Source organism: Phocoena phocoena, chromosome 11 (genome assembly GCF_963924675.1).
Source record: "Phocoena phocoena chromosome 11, mPhoPho1.1, whole genome shotgun sequence".
NCBI classification, from domain to species: Eukaryota; Metazoa; Chordata; class Mammalia; order Artiodactyla; family Phocoenidae; genus Phocoena; species Phocoena phocoena.
Window position 1 is genome coordinate 20629535 of NC_089229.1, and position 15267 is coordinate 20644801.

Below are 15267 nucleotides of genomic sequence, written 5' to 3' on the forward strand. Positions count from 1 at the left end.
GCCAACCCCTTTTATACCTGGAATCTGGGTAAGCTGATAGGCAGTGGGTCTTAAAAAGTCTTCACCAGTCTATACTCCAGCCATTGCTTTGCATTAGTGATACTGCCCTTCAGTAATGAACTCTAGAAATTTGATGAATGTGTCTAAAATTTTAATAAAGTGAGGTATAACATCAGAAAGGGGTACGTAATAACATATAGACATAATGGTGTTATGTATTTGTTTTTCAAAGCACTTTCACATATGCTATCTTCTTTGGTCCTCATGACATGCCACGGGGCAGAGAGGGCAGGTATCGCTGCCTGCATTTTAGAGAAGAGAAAGCTCAGGCTCAAAGAGTCTGTACATGTGCAAGGTCAAGGAGGTAAGTAGCTGACCTGAACTTGAATCTAGGTCTTTTGGACAATAATGATGATGAAGAGGAGGAAAATAATGGCAGTTGTCACTTACTGAGACCTTACCATTTGCTAAGCACTATGCCCATTATCACATTTCTTATAAAGCAGTCATGCGACACGAGCATCATGTTCTCCATTTCACAGATGAGAAAACTGAGGCTCAGAAGAGGTTAAATAACATGTTCCTCTAGTAACAAGTGGTAAACAGCACAGTCGAGATTTGAACCTAACTTTCTCCGATTCCATCAACTGTTCTATTTGCTTCCTGTGATAATCATTAGAGCCAATACATTTTAAATACATGTACAGTAAAAACAAATATCTGAATTAGAATACTGAATGATGAAGGTAAGTCTCTCCTACAAGGTAAACTTGAGAATCAAAGACCAGAAAAGATGGAGAGAATGTGGTCACCACCATCTCTCAGGAAGGTGTATATTAAATTCAATCTGGGACTTCCCTGGTGGCACAGTAGTTAAGAATCCGCCTGCCAATGCAGGGGACACAGGTTGGATTCCTGGTCCGGGAAGATCCCACATGCCATGGAGCAAGTAAGCCCATGCACCACAACGACTGAGCCTGCGCTCTAGAGCCCACGAACCACAACTACTGAGCCCGTGTGCCACAACTACTGAAGCCCGCGCGCCTAGAGCCCGTGCTCCGCAACAAGAGAAGCCACCGCAATGAGAAGCCCCGCACCGCAACGAAGAGTAGCCCCCACTCGCCACAACTAGAGAAAGCCCGTGCACAGCAACAAAGACTCAACGCAGCCAAAAATAAATAAATAAATTTATATAAACAAACAAACAAACAAATAAATAAATTCAATCTGACTAAAATGCTGCCTCTTTGAAATTACCTTGGCATAAACGCAGCTGTCTGACAGCCTCATGAATGGACAGTATTTATCGCACACAGGACACATGATGATATCTGTAGCTTGGCAGACTTCTTTACTGGAAAAGAGAACAAAAAAGGACCGCTTTTGATGACATAACAGCACTTTTTTCCCCTTCAATTTCACCAGAATAGTTGACCAGTAAATAAGATTCAGTAGATTAAATTTTTGCCCTTTTCTTAGTTATTAATATAAACAAGTCCCTGCACAGTTTAATAGTTTGATAAACCTACATATTTATGAGGCTGTTTCTTGGCTTTTACATATTAATTAGTTAAGCTCAGGAAAATACATGAAGCAAAACATTGATTGTTTATACCTCAGGTTCTACAGAAGTCATTCACAACACTGCACAGGTTGGAAGCAATTTCATACTGAATTATGGGAACAATGAGATACCTCACAGTGCCAGTCTTAACTTCTATGTGCATGATAAGTAAGAAATTATGGAGGAATAAATAAAAATACCAGGGAGTAGTTCTGGGAGAAAACCACATCTCATTAACAATTTCCCCAGAAATTAAAATATTTTTGCAGGTCACTTTTATTTTTGCAGTCACTTCTGAAAGGCACATTTATTTATTATTTAAGATCACTGTCTGGCCTTGTACGAAGATCTCTGTGAATACCTTAAACTATATTCTAGCAAAAGAGCCAAGATAACAATTGTTAACACCGAATCATTCACAAGGTTTCAGCAAGTTGGTGAGATGTCTTTCCAGCTTACAGCGTCCTTGTAAGAACACACAATTGATAAAAAAGGATGATTAACCCACTATTTTGCAGTATTAGTTAGAAAGAAAAAGGTGAAAAAGTCAGAAAAAGAGCAACTTTGAGCCAGTGAAGGAAAGTGATTTGTTCTGTGGATATGTAGTGGCTTGTATAACCATCAATGTGAGCTTTGCTTCCTTGGTAGCTGGAGACCACAGCAACAAGGGCAATGGGTGGGCAGGCCTGGTGAATTGAACGTTTTGAATTTTTCCAGGAGAGATTGGAAAGAAGTTAAAATGAATAGCTAAGTGGGCCGATCGTCTGTGAACACCCCCAAAACACAAATGCCCAACTCCAAATATAAGCAAAGGCAGGCTCACCGAGAGCTCCCCATACCTGACTTGGCAGTGATCCAGAGTTATGACTCCATACAAAAAGACAAATAGTCCAATGAAAGCGGCCGGGAAGAGCATGCCGGTGTACCAGCCCAACCAGGCAAAATACAGCCCAATCTTCTCTCCGAAGTACCGCCTGTTTAAGACACAGCAGCCTTGCAAATTATACTGAAGTGTTTAAAGTCAGGCATTATAACACTTTGCTCGGTCATTTTACTTTGTTGTGGCTTTGCTGATAACCATGCAGGCAAAGTGAGCCGAGAGGATGGAACATTTGACCAAACTTAAGCTCTGGACTTAAGTTTCTTTTCCTATTACTCTAGATCAGAAATAGAATGAACCCTTCCATAAAAGAACAGGATTGTAGGCAAGCTTGTTCTGAAAACACAGAATAAACCCAGCTCATTCAGGAAGTTATACACGATACTGTTATTGACAAGGAACCAGGGGAATGTAAAGAGTCGGTGCCAACACATAATCTCATTTTTGCCATTTCTGAGTGTGTGTTTGTTTGTAATGCATGTATTATAATTACGTATATTTTTAAAAATAGTAAACAAAATTACTGTGAAAAACTTTTAAACACCCCTTTCAATATTTCGTAGTTTTACAAGAGGTTTAAAATGCTAGAATCATAAGATGTTACAAAGAAAGAACTCTAATTACTGAGATTCAACATGAATCAATTCTGAGAGCAACTTTCCCTTTTAAGTGATGACTCTTCACAGGCATTGACATCTACCTCTATAAATATGTTCCTGAGACTAACCAGCCTGCCTAGTGCTCTGTGGTCTGCGAAGTTTGGTTTTTATTTCTTAAATATCCTTATTGTGTTTTCTATGCCTTTCAACAGCTAAATTTCATAACTTAGGAGTTAATTACTTCTTAGTCCAATGTAAGAATATTTGAATTATTTCTTATTCTCCTTCTAAACGAATGTTGACCATCTGTTTCCAAATGCTGTCTGCTGCTTTCCTCCTAGAGTACTCAATGGCTCCTAAAAGCATGGATTATTTATTTATCCCATCTTCTATTGTGTCCCAACAGAAACCTTCCTCTTCCAGAAGACTTTTCCAACATATATTCATATATGCAAATATTCAGTTATTCATTCAACAAATTAAAAAGTACCTACTACGTGCCAAAAACTGTGCTAAGTTCTGAGAACACAATGGCGAGCAAAATAAGCTTGGTCCCTCCTCCTATGAAGCTTGCAGGGTGACAGAGGAGACACACATAAATCAATTAAAGAAATAAGCTTATAATTACAAAACTGGGAAAAGAGCTACAAAGGAGGGGAACACAATGCGATAAGTGTATATAACAAAGCCATCTGACAACTCTAGCCAGGGAAGACTTCTCTGAGGACGTGACTATTGGGTTGATGCATGAAAGTTAACTGGGTGGGGTTAGGGATGGGCTAGAGTGCTTCCAGCAGAGGGAACAGAACCTACAAAGGCCGTGTGACAGGAGGGACCAGGTGAAATAAGGGTGGTGTGGCTGGAACACTGATAATAAGAAATGGGCTGGTGAGGTGGGCACAGGATTAGCTTCGATGGGCCTTGCAGACCATGCTAAATGCATTGATTTTTCTCCTGAGAAAAATGAAAAGCCATGAGAGGACTGTAGCCAATCTGGGAACATGACCAGTTTCACATTCTGTCTCCAGGGTGGAGAATGGAGTGGAAGGGCCAGAAAGGAAAAAGGGAGACCACGTAGGGGAAAACAGTCATAGTCCAGGTCACAGGTGAAGGAAGCAGCAGTGGTAGAGGAGATGCTGGGGTGTGGCCAGATTCCAGAGATATGGAGGAAGCAAAATCTAGATATAGGACAAGAACTATTTAAGAGATGAGATTCCCCAGCTGTTCCACAACTTCATTCCACTCAAACCTTGCTTGTGCTTTTCATGTCCCCTCCCTTTGGCCAACACAAATCCCACTGCCCTTCCAGGGCTCAGCTCCGCACCTTCCACAGGGGCACTGGCCCATATCCATCCTTTCCGTTTTTCTTAATTGTTGTAAAACTTTTGGCCTCCATCACCCATGTTACCAAATTATGCATGGTCTTGTTTTACAGTTGTCTCAAGTTTGCAGGGCTGGTTTTCCTGAAGGAAACTGTGCATTTCTCAAAGCCAGAGACCATGGCTTCTGTGTGTCTTTGCCAATAGTACTTAGCATTGTACTAGGAACACAATGGGCAGTTAATTAATACTCACTGAAAAATGATAAAATCTTAATCAAGAAACTGTCACGGATGGGAGCTGCTTTGCCTGCAGCAATCTTCTGTAGTTTTTAATCGATGTAATGGGACTCAGGCTGGGAAGAGAATTGGCTTTGATATTTTTTCCCTACTATTTTATCGTATATTGAGACTCGTCAAAGGCAAGTGATCTCATCTCAGAAAATACTGTCCACTCACCCAGATCAACTGGATCATCTGTTACTCACACAGAGAAGGGGACACAATTCGTCAATGGCCTTGGGTCAACAGGAGTAAACCCTTGTAACAAGGACTCCGGGGAGATGAAATGTAAAGTAAGTTGTCTTATCATTTCATTTTCCTCTGGCATCATTTTTGAAGGGCTCGGGGAAAAGTGAAATAAATCTGGCTAGTCTAGGAAATGAGACATGACTTTCTTTTTAATAAGGAATCCATGAAGTGTGGATTGTTACTACTCAATCTTAATAATCAGTCTCTAAATAAATAATGAGATGTCAGAGTATAATGCCTCCATGGCAGAAAGTTGGCATACACAGACAGTTAAAGAAAACACACATTTTCACTGCACAAATGTCATAGGTTAGAAGCAGATATACTCTTTTGACTTGCAGAATTAAAACAATCTTTAAAGGTTATTAGTTTTAAGTGAAAATTAAAGTAAGCCTGAAATTTATTAGAATGACAGCACCCTCTATTTCCTACTTGCATAATAGTAACTAATATTCCATTTGTCACTAATATGTGCAAGCAGTGCTACCTCTCTATAACTGTTATTGATGATTCGTCGTTAACAGCCACATGGGTGATGAGCTTCTTATGGAATCCTGGGGGAGGCCTGGCTGATCTCACATGCCCCTTTCCAAGGCTCTTTTGGAGGAAACACCAGCCTCATCAGAGGGAGGTCAGGTTTACCAAGAACGACCCGTGTCCTCTGATAGGCTGCCCTCTTGGGAATAAGTCAAATTTGAGTGTCAGCTGTGCACCTCAGACCGTTTCTTTTTTTCCCCAATGTTGGCTTGTCCCAGTTGACAGTCTGCCCTAATCAGCCTGTGTAAGCTTTATATTTGCATCTGGTTAAAAACTCACCTTACAAGATCCAAAGGCTGGTATTTATACCACACGCCCCAGGAGGCCCAGCACTCATAGAGCAGATGGCGGTGGTTTACTGCTCCGTGGGTTCTAATGGAGTTTTTACTTCTGTAACTTCCCTGGATAAAAACACCACTGCTGGTGAGGTAATACCCACAAAAGCCAAAAGGAAAAGCTGATAGTAATATTAGCCTTTATGGCAGGAGTAGCAATAGGGGTGATATGAGGAAAAAACAGATCCATTCTATTGAAGGGAAAGCAGTATGGTTAGTTATTCTGGACATAATCTTGATGTTGATGCCATGTCGTAAAAAGCCCATGCTTGCCGGAATCAGGCGCGTCTGAACTGACTTAAAATTCAGTTCTGTTACTTTTTAGCTAGGAGATCTTATACTCTCTGAGCCTTGGATTCCCAGGTCATAGTGGAACTAACACCTGCCTCATTAGGTTTCTTCTGTGGTTTGAATGACTAGAGCATCCTGCCCCAGAGGCCATGCCCAAGACTTATGAGTTCTCTTTACCACTTGTCTCAAGATAGAGTAGTTGGTAAACAGCCATAGCTGTAACCTGGTCAGATGGTCCTGTCTATAAGAAAACCCCAGAATGCAAGAGTGGTAAGTTAGCTAAAATATACAATAATTCAAATATAATTCAACCTCCTCATGGAACAAATGAGGAGACCGTGGGCCAGTGGAGTAGGGCGTTTCTAAGTTCAGTTAGTAGAAATGCTAGTTTCACAGATAGAACAGGTACTTTCCGGAGGTGAACTAATTTTTGACATTTTAACTTGAGAAGCCCTTTCTTAGTGGAAAGTGAACAGGCCCGAGAGACAAGGAACTCAGGTTCTAGCTCAGCTCAACACCAACTCACTCTAACGTTTCTCTAAACCTTGATTTAAATTTTTACCATAAAACAAGGCAACAAGAGCTGCCCTTCCTGCCTCTGAAGGCTGTTATGTGGTCAAATAATATAATCAAGTTAAACTGAGAGCAAAAATTCAAAAGAGCTATTATGTTATTACTGCAGCTGCTATTACTAATTTGGAAGCTCTCTTTTTATAAAATACAGGGCTTTAGCAAGATGCCCACCACCCACTTGCCTGCACAGAAACTTCTGTCCATCTACCACTGCTCAGACACTGCCCTTACCGTGGGCAAGGGATGGGCAGGGGGAGGATGCAGTCATCACTGCAACCCTTTTTTGGGGGGCAATGCCAACTAATAACCACATGATATGCTTTGGGGACATCTGTCTTTAACATTCAGAAACACCTGTGTGTGACTCCAGAAAACCTTTGTGTCAAAGTGTTTGCTTCTGTTACACAAAAAGGATCACTCCAAAAAGGTTTCATGGCTGTCTATAATAGGGTCTCAGACGAAAGCCTCTAGTCTCCTTAATGAAAAAGGCTTAGAAATTCTACACCATCCTCTCCATCCTCCTGGTGTTTAAAATCAAGAGAAGAAACACCAGAAGCCAAATAAGAAGTATATTTTGGAAAGACTTGCCATTGGTGGATAGTTGGAACTGTCCTCCAAGCTTAACTGGCCAACTGTTAACACCTTCTCATAGAAGATTTTTCTGAAAATCTCTCTAACAGTAGTTTCACCCTGGCTACTGTGTGAGGTCCTAGAGGATATGGGCTATGATATTTATCTTTGTGTTCTCTGTGTTGTACTGCAACTGGTACAGGCTCAGTACCATGAAAATGACAGTAATCTCTCACAGTCATGAGGATTACGTCCCTGAAGACCCATGTATATAAAGTGAATTCTGGGTTAAATTACCCAAAGTCTAATGGGGGAAACAGAGTTAAGGGTAATCACGGTTACATTTATAAAAGTCCTAATAGGTGACAAAGACCATGTAGTAAATAAGGAGAATATAAAAACTTATACATCTTAAGCAACAATAAGTTCAATACTATTAATTTCTATTTATCATCCTTTAGTTCCTAGAGACTTTGCAAAATGGCTTCCTCCCACTCTCTAAGGATTAGCTATAAAATTTTTTGTTGCAGAGACTATATATTTCAGAGACGTTTCCCCGCTGGGTCTGGCGCCTCATGCAAATTTTCAATGCCTCTTTCATTTTATGACTTGGGGTCCCTCAGCTATTCCTCTAAATTCACGCTGAGTGACTCTTGATTCAAGTACTCATGCAATTAGAATAAAAAGACAGAGAGAAATAAATCCACGCTGGGGGAGAGATATCACAATGCAAATAGGCCCTCCCCAACTACCCACTGAACAAATTATTCTGAACAAATATCACATCAACAAACTCAATTAACCACTAGCCCCAGGAGCTGATTTAATAAGACGGAATTGACAGAGAAGGAGGAAAGGCAGGACAATACCTCGTGCAGAGGAAATGCAGCTTCATAGGAGCCATTAGTAAGCAAACGATTCAGACCTATAACAATAAAAAAGTCCAATGTGAGTCAATACTGAGTTGAAATCCTCACAATGTGAGACTAACGTAAGGGTGGTAGTTTTGGGAGAAAACCATCTACGTTTTCAAAAGTGGTTCAAAACTACTTGGGGACAACAGCTTAGAAAGTTTTGCTACCTGCTAGGAAACTGGAATCAAGGACTAGACAATCAGGTTTTCAAACAGAAACAAAATAGTGAAGCACACCTAGCATGGTGCTTGGCACAGAGAAGCGCGTGCGCTGAGAGACGTGGATGAATTAATCATACCAAAAAGATGATTTTCCACCAGGAGCTCTCCCATTTTCATCCAGAAGCTTTAATATGGACAAACCTAACTCCTCTGCATTAGACTAGTGGGATGACTTTGGAAAGTCCTCTTGTCCTCAGGCCTCAATTTTCTCATCCATAAGATGGGAGAGGGGTATTGGATACGTGGATTTGCAATGTTTTATTGGTTAGATATAAGCCACAGTTTCCACCCGCACTTAAGGGGAAGGGACTACACATTGGGGAGTCACCCTAGGGTGTGTCCACCAGAGGTTTATGAATTTTTTTCAGAGAACCAGCTTTTGGTTTCATTGATTTTCTCTATTTTTTTGTTTTCCATTTCATTGATTTCTTCCCTGATTTTTATTATTTCCTTTCATCTACCTACTCTAGATTACTTTAGATTTAATTTCCTTTCCCCCCCTCGTTTCTTAAGGTGGAAGGAGAGGTCATTAATTTGGGACATTTCTTTTCCTGTATAGGCATATAGTGCTATAAATTTCTCCCTAAATATTGCACACTTTTTGATATACTGTGGTTTCTTTGAATACAGCAACTTTCTGATTTCCCTTTTGACTTCTTTCACCCATGAGTTATTTAAAAATATATTTAGTTTTAAATATTTGTAAATTTTCCAGAGATGGTCTTATTGATGTCTAATTTAATTCCATTGTGGTCAAAGAATTATTAAGTCTTGTTTTATGTCCCCAGGTATGGTCTCTTGGTAATGTTCTGCGTGCACTTAAAAAAACGGGTATTCCACTGTTGGTGGTAAAGTGGTCTAAAAGATCAATAAAGTTAATTGTACTGTACTGTTCAGTTCTTCTAACCCCTACTGATTTTCTGTCTACTTGTTCTATTAATTATTGAAAAAGGGGTATTGAAACCTCTGAGTATAATTATGGACTTGCCTATTTCTTTTAGCAGTTCTTGCTTCATGTAGTTTGAAGCTCTGTTATTAAGCATATAAACATTTAGGATTGTTATGTCCTCCAGATGAACTGACTCCTCCATCATTGTAAAGTGGCTTTCTTTATCCCTGATAACAGTCTTTGCTCTGAAATCTATTTTGTCTGATATCAATATAGCCACTTCAGCTTTCTTTTGGTTAGTGTGCTATATATATATATTTTTTTTTGATCCTTTACTTTTAACCTATTTGTGTCTTTAAAGAGTGTTTCTTTGCGGGCAGCAAAAAAATTAGGTCTTGCTTTTTTTTTTTTTTTGTGGTACGCGGGCCTCTCACTGCTGTGGCCTCTCCCGTTGCAGAGCACAGGCTCAGCGGCCATGGCTCACGGGCCCAGCCGCTCCGCGGCATGTGGGATCTTCCCGGACCGGGGCACGAACCCATGTCCCCTGCATCGGCAGGCGGACTCTCAACCACTGCGCCACCAGGGAAGCCCAGGTCTTACTTTTTAAATTTAATGGAAACTTCTGAATTTTGGACTGGGATTTTCAGACCATTTATATTTAATCCTTTGTGAATTAAGAGGTGTTCCAATCTCATTGGAAATCCTTTTGGATTGCTCTTTCTCTGGCCTTGGGTAGTTCCCTGATGTGTGTACCAATCGGTATTCTGCTAAATACTTGAGGCGGCCCTCTGCAGATCTTCAGGGTTCTCTGGGAAACTCTCTGCTTTCTGGTACGTTGTCCTGTGAACTCTGGCTGCCTTGGTCTCCCTGGACTCCCAGCAACATCTTTTCAACTCAGGGAGTCTACCAGGTTCTGCCTGGATTCTTTTTCCCTGTGTTGCTGTCCAGAAACCATCTCACTGTAGTAAGCTGGGGCAATCGTAGGGCTCACCTCATTTGTTTTCTGTCCTCGGGCTTCCCTGTCCTCGACTGCCCAACGTTTAGTTGTCTTGAAAATAGTCGTCTCATACATTTTTTGTTTTTCCTTTTTTGACTGTTTCAGGTGGGAGAGCAAATCCTGTGCCTGTTACTCCATCTTGGCCAGAAGTGGAAGTGTAATGTTTTGATCTTTAAAGTTTCTTTCAGATCAAGAATAATACTACTTCCTAAAATGTACTTCAGAGAAGACGACTGGAAGGGTGTCTCTCAGTGGCTTAGAGATGAGGACTCTCCATGCTTTAGATCCTGATGAGAGTCCAGAGGCTTAGCCTAACTGGAAAATGGAACATGCACGGATTCACTTTTTATTGATGGAGGGTCAATTCATGTTTAGGTATTTTTAATCATGGTAACATGTAAATGTATTTTAAGATGCTTTGACATTAACACTAAATGTCTAAGAAAAGCATCTGAAATACAAATATCCATAGGGCTTTGTATTTTGTCTAGCACACAGGAGGCCCTCAATAAATACCTTTGTAATGAATGAATAAATGATTATGTAGAAAGCTTTGATTTTCTGGAGCCTCTATCAAGAATTCTACATATATCATCAATAACTTTCAAATATCCCGGAATAACAGAAACAATAAGATTCACGGGGACCTAATAAGAGACTTCTCATGATGACCTTTGTAAATTTATGATAATTTATCACAGACCTGAAAAGTAAGAAAGTAGTTAATATTTAAAATCTATCACCTTAGTAACTTCCCCTTTGAGCACCAGTTTTGAAAATATGACTTCATCTCAAGATTTATTTTATGCACTTATATTGTTAAATAAATCTTTGTTGATCTATTAATTGCTCTATTTTGAAAATGGATTTCACTAGGTTTGATTTTCAGAGTTGTAATAAACTCAGAGTGAAATTGAAAAACTTACATAGTGGTAATTTTTGCTCCACTGAAATACCCTTATAAGTCATGTTTACAGACAGTATTTTTGTATTGTCTCTAATCAATGTTGGCTCATGCAAGATGCCACTTTCAGAAAGAGTTTCAGGCAGAAAATAACACAGGATAAACATTGATTCCATCAATAAATGAAATTTTCTTCTAACATGTTGTTTCTTTTATTTATGAAACCAAAGATGATAATGAAACATTGGGTCAACGGAGCATTTATAGTTCTACTCCATATTTTTCAGCATAATGTCTGATCTTGGGTTAGTAATTTATTCTGAGATCGGTTATTTCTAACCAGATATTTTTTCAGTTCGTCATTACTGATTTTCAAAGCACTGGGGTTCTTGAAGAGAATTCTCTTTCTTTCATCAAATGAGAGAAACAACGATCATTTCTTACTAGTAACAATACTACACTTCTCATGTTTTTTCAAAACATTTAAAAATTATTGTCTTTGCCCCTTTTCTGTCTCCAGCTTGACTAGTTGTAAAAAATAGCCCACATTTTGGGATGCAAAAGTTAAGCACAACAATTGCTATCTGGCCTCACTGTACACAGTCTTTGATTGTGTACGAATGCTGATGGTTAGACATTGATCATGTTTAAAAGATTTTCAATTCAGTTCAACAAGTACTCCTCCTATATGCCAGATACCGTGCTAGGCAATGATGATACAAAGGTGAACAAGGCAACTTATTTACAATTGAGGAGCTTATTATCTAGATCAGCAGTTTTTAGTTGCAGGTTCTCAATACCCTAGTATGTCATAATGAGTTGTGAGGTGTGCTGGTATTATACTACCAATATTAGCGAAGGGACTGTTTTTAAAAATTATTTGCATGTTACGAAATAATCCAGAATAGCTACTGCCATAATCATCTCACTTCCACTCACTTGTTTTCTAGCACGTTCCTGATACGATGTTAACCAAGAAAAGTATGATAAAAGTATGTATAGCACATCCTAAGTTTGTTAAAAAAAAAATCACGTGGACAAATGGGGTATAAAGATGAAAAGAGTAATTAATGTGATACTTAAGTTATCTGGTACACAAAAATGTCAACAGTGGTTCTCTTTAGTTGGTAGAACTTTCATAATGTCATTGAAAGTAAATAATTCAACGTAATGAAAGAAGAGTTGTACATGATCGTCAAATAGACACTGCAAAATTAATTGCCATTGGAATTCAGAAGAGGAAATCCTTGGAGCTAGAATGGCCATGGAGGACATTACTGGGTGTGTGTGGGGGGGATGTGTCCCCAAGGATGGATGACTGCTGCAGAGAATATGAGAACGTGCTAACCTACAACCTCATCCAAGTCAAGAAAGCCCTAAGTCAGGTTCAACTTCACCATACCCACCTACATTGACTCTCACTGAACATATGATTCCAGGTGTATTCAGATCTGGACTAGGTATCTGTTTCTCCCTATAGTATTTTAATTTATGCAGCTTGGGATCAAAGTAGTGTTTTGCAGCTTTGGCATACTAGTGACTCACACTTGCATTCAACTAAACCTCCCAAGTCTATCCCTCTTCATGATGTGTTGAGCAACATTTCTCCCACACGGAATCAGGGTAGCTGTTTCGCCGAGTTTGAGCGCAGCACCCTACATTTACAAACTATTAAATGCCATCTTTTGGATGTGGCTGAGATTTCCAGATCACCGAGATCTAGGAGGATCCGACTCCAATGACTAACATAATGCATCCTTCCAGCCTCCACCCCACCTGAAAGCCTGATGAGAAGACTGGTGAGGCTATGTGCCAGTTATCAACTTATTGCCCCTTAGCTCCAAATACAGGTTCATTGCCTGCTTTGCAATAATGGAGCTGGACCTTGTAAATACTCCTCCTTTGCCAGGTGGTACAATGCTAAGCTTTGTCAGCAGAAGGCACTGGAGGGACAATGGGGGAGGAAGGAGTTTGTCCTCTTGGTACTAGCATGCTCCTCTCAGGCTTCTGCAGCTCATAGCTTCTGTGGAATCCAGCACCTGCAGTGCCTGGTGGCCAGCAGCCCTGGCACCTCCTTAAGGGAGGGTGTCCCCCTGAACAGCTTCACAGAGTAATAACGCTGGTGCAACACTTCCCAGTGAATGGCTTCCTTGGAACCCCTCCAGGCAGCTTCTCCCAGTACTTGAGGTGGCAGATTCGCAGAGAGTCCTACTGGCACAGAACCCCCAGCAAACTTTTCTGCCATCTAGTGAACCACAGCTGCACCCTTTCCAACAAGGTCTGCATCTCAGCTTTGTTGTGGGGAGTCTCTGTAGGGGTGGTGGCTGCTCCTAATATCTGCTCCTTTTCTATTCTTTAGAGGTCTTCTTACCCTTTACTAGCCAATCCTCCATTAACTCCAAACCTCTGTCACAGTTAGTTATTTATATTAACTTTCCCTGTTCAAATTCTGTGTGGCTTTTGTGTTCTGATTAGACCCTGAATGATATAGGTCATTCTTCAAAGTATTGATAAAAATCTCACTGGGACAGAGATACCCAAAAACAAAGCCACCCAAATCCTCCTGATATATAGTAATCTGTTTAATAAGGAAGGATATTTGGTAATATATTATGGAAAGACTCTCGTACAAATGCCCCAAATATAATGTGTGGAGGTTATTTACTGGGGGAGGTGATTATCTGGAGGATGTACTTATGTGTGACGGCTCTTCTCTGCCCTTTGCTGCTCCCTGTGCCTGGAACACCTGCTCTTCCAACTTCCCACACTGGCTCCCTCTTGTCATTCAGGTTTCAGTGCAAATTCAGCGTCTCAGAAAAGCTTGCCCTGACCACTCCATCCATCTCAGCTTGAACTCACCCCCACCCCTGAGCCGTCTATCTCTGAAACATCATCCATTTCGATTTCTTCATGTTATGTATTGTGTTTACTTATTTATTGTCTGTTTTTAACTCCTTGAACATATGCTCCGGGAGAGAACGGTGCCCGTCTCCCCAACACCTCACCCAGTACCTGGCACATAATGGGCGCTCCTTACATATTTGTTGAATTGAGAGCACTTCTCCATGACCTTAGATAAATGAGATGCCATGTTATTTTTTAAAAAGCGATCTAAGGATTCTATTAAGATTTTACACTTCTGAGTTATCCATCAGGGGAGTATGCAGTTAGAGGCTTTATGAATGATGAGCATTTCTAGAATTGATATCAACTTAATAAAACCAAAGGGTAGAGTCTGTAATCCCCCAAATCAAATGTAACTTGTTATACTAATATACTACTTACCGATTTTGTTTTTTCCTTCTTCATACTTTATTCTTTGTAAAATATGATGTACAATTCTACTTCTCGTGGCATTGTTGAAGAAAGTGTCTTTGTTGTGTATGATGAAGCTGCACACACATATTGAAAGCACAAATTGAGGATTAATTGGAGGCAAGGGATCTAATCTTTGATACAATTTGGTGTGACTTAGACAGAGGTGTCTCCCATCTGTCCCAGAGAGGGTACGTCTGGAACAGCATGAGAGAACCCAGAGGTCACACCAGAGGCAAGAGGCTCACACTCTCAGCAGCTTGGTTCTCAGCCTCCTGAGAACATTCACATCGTTATGTCAGGAAAGAGCTGGAGCTAAATGAAATTAAGTAACTTTCAACTAATACCAAGGCTAAGTCTCATATGTTTGTTTGTTTTTTTTCTCAGTAAGGTCGTTAGATAAATTCAACTAAAAATTCATTTTGTTTTTATCTCCTTTTGTCGTCTACCTCATCCCCTCCCATGTCATTTTCAGGAATTTTAATATCTGAAACTGGTTTGGGTGATAGACACAAGAGTTAGGTAATGAGCTCTGGCCTGGCTCAGGGGTGAGGTCAGAGGCGCGTGTCTAGAAATTGCCTCTCTCCCGCTCCGTTCCCATGTCCCTCCTCTCCTGGAAGGGGTCCCCCTCTCTTCTAGAGCATGTACTTAAGATTGCTGCTGTCTCAGCCAAGGGCCCACCCAGCCTCTGCAGTTTCTCACAGGACTTATACACACACACACACACACACACACACACACACACACACACACACGCACACACACCTGACAACACTGAGTTCCCAGTAGGTGTTCCTACCCTACTGAGAGGTTTTCCAGGTAACAGATA

General features: G+C 40.5%; 1 protein-coding gene across 1 annotated transcript in view; it reads right to left on the minus strand.

Moving 5' to 3' along the window:
* The window catches only part of ANO4 (anoctamin 4), a 354975-nt gene that overhangs the window by 99226 nt on the left and 240482 nt on the right, over positions 1-15267 (minus strand). The window contains exons 8-12 of the mRNA XM_065888413.1: positions 14409-14515; positions 8068-8123; positions 5709-5830; positions 2404-2538; positions 1258-1354 (exon numbers count right to left, since the gene is read on the minus strand). Coding sequence (XP_065744485.1) covers positions 1258-1354; positions 2404-2538; positions 5709-5830; positions 8068-8123; positions 14409-14515 — 517 coding nt within the window. The remainder of the gene's footprint in view (positions 1-1257; positions 1355-2403; positions 2539-5708; positions 5831-8067; positions 8124-14408; positions 14516-15267) is intronic.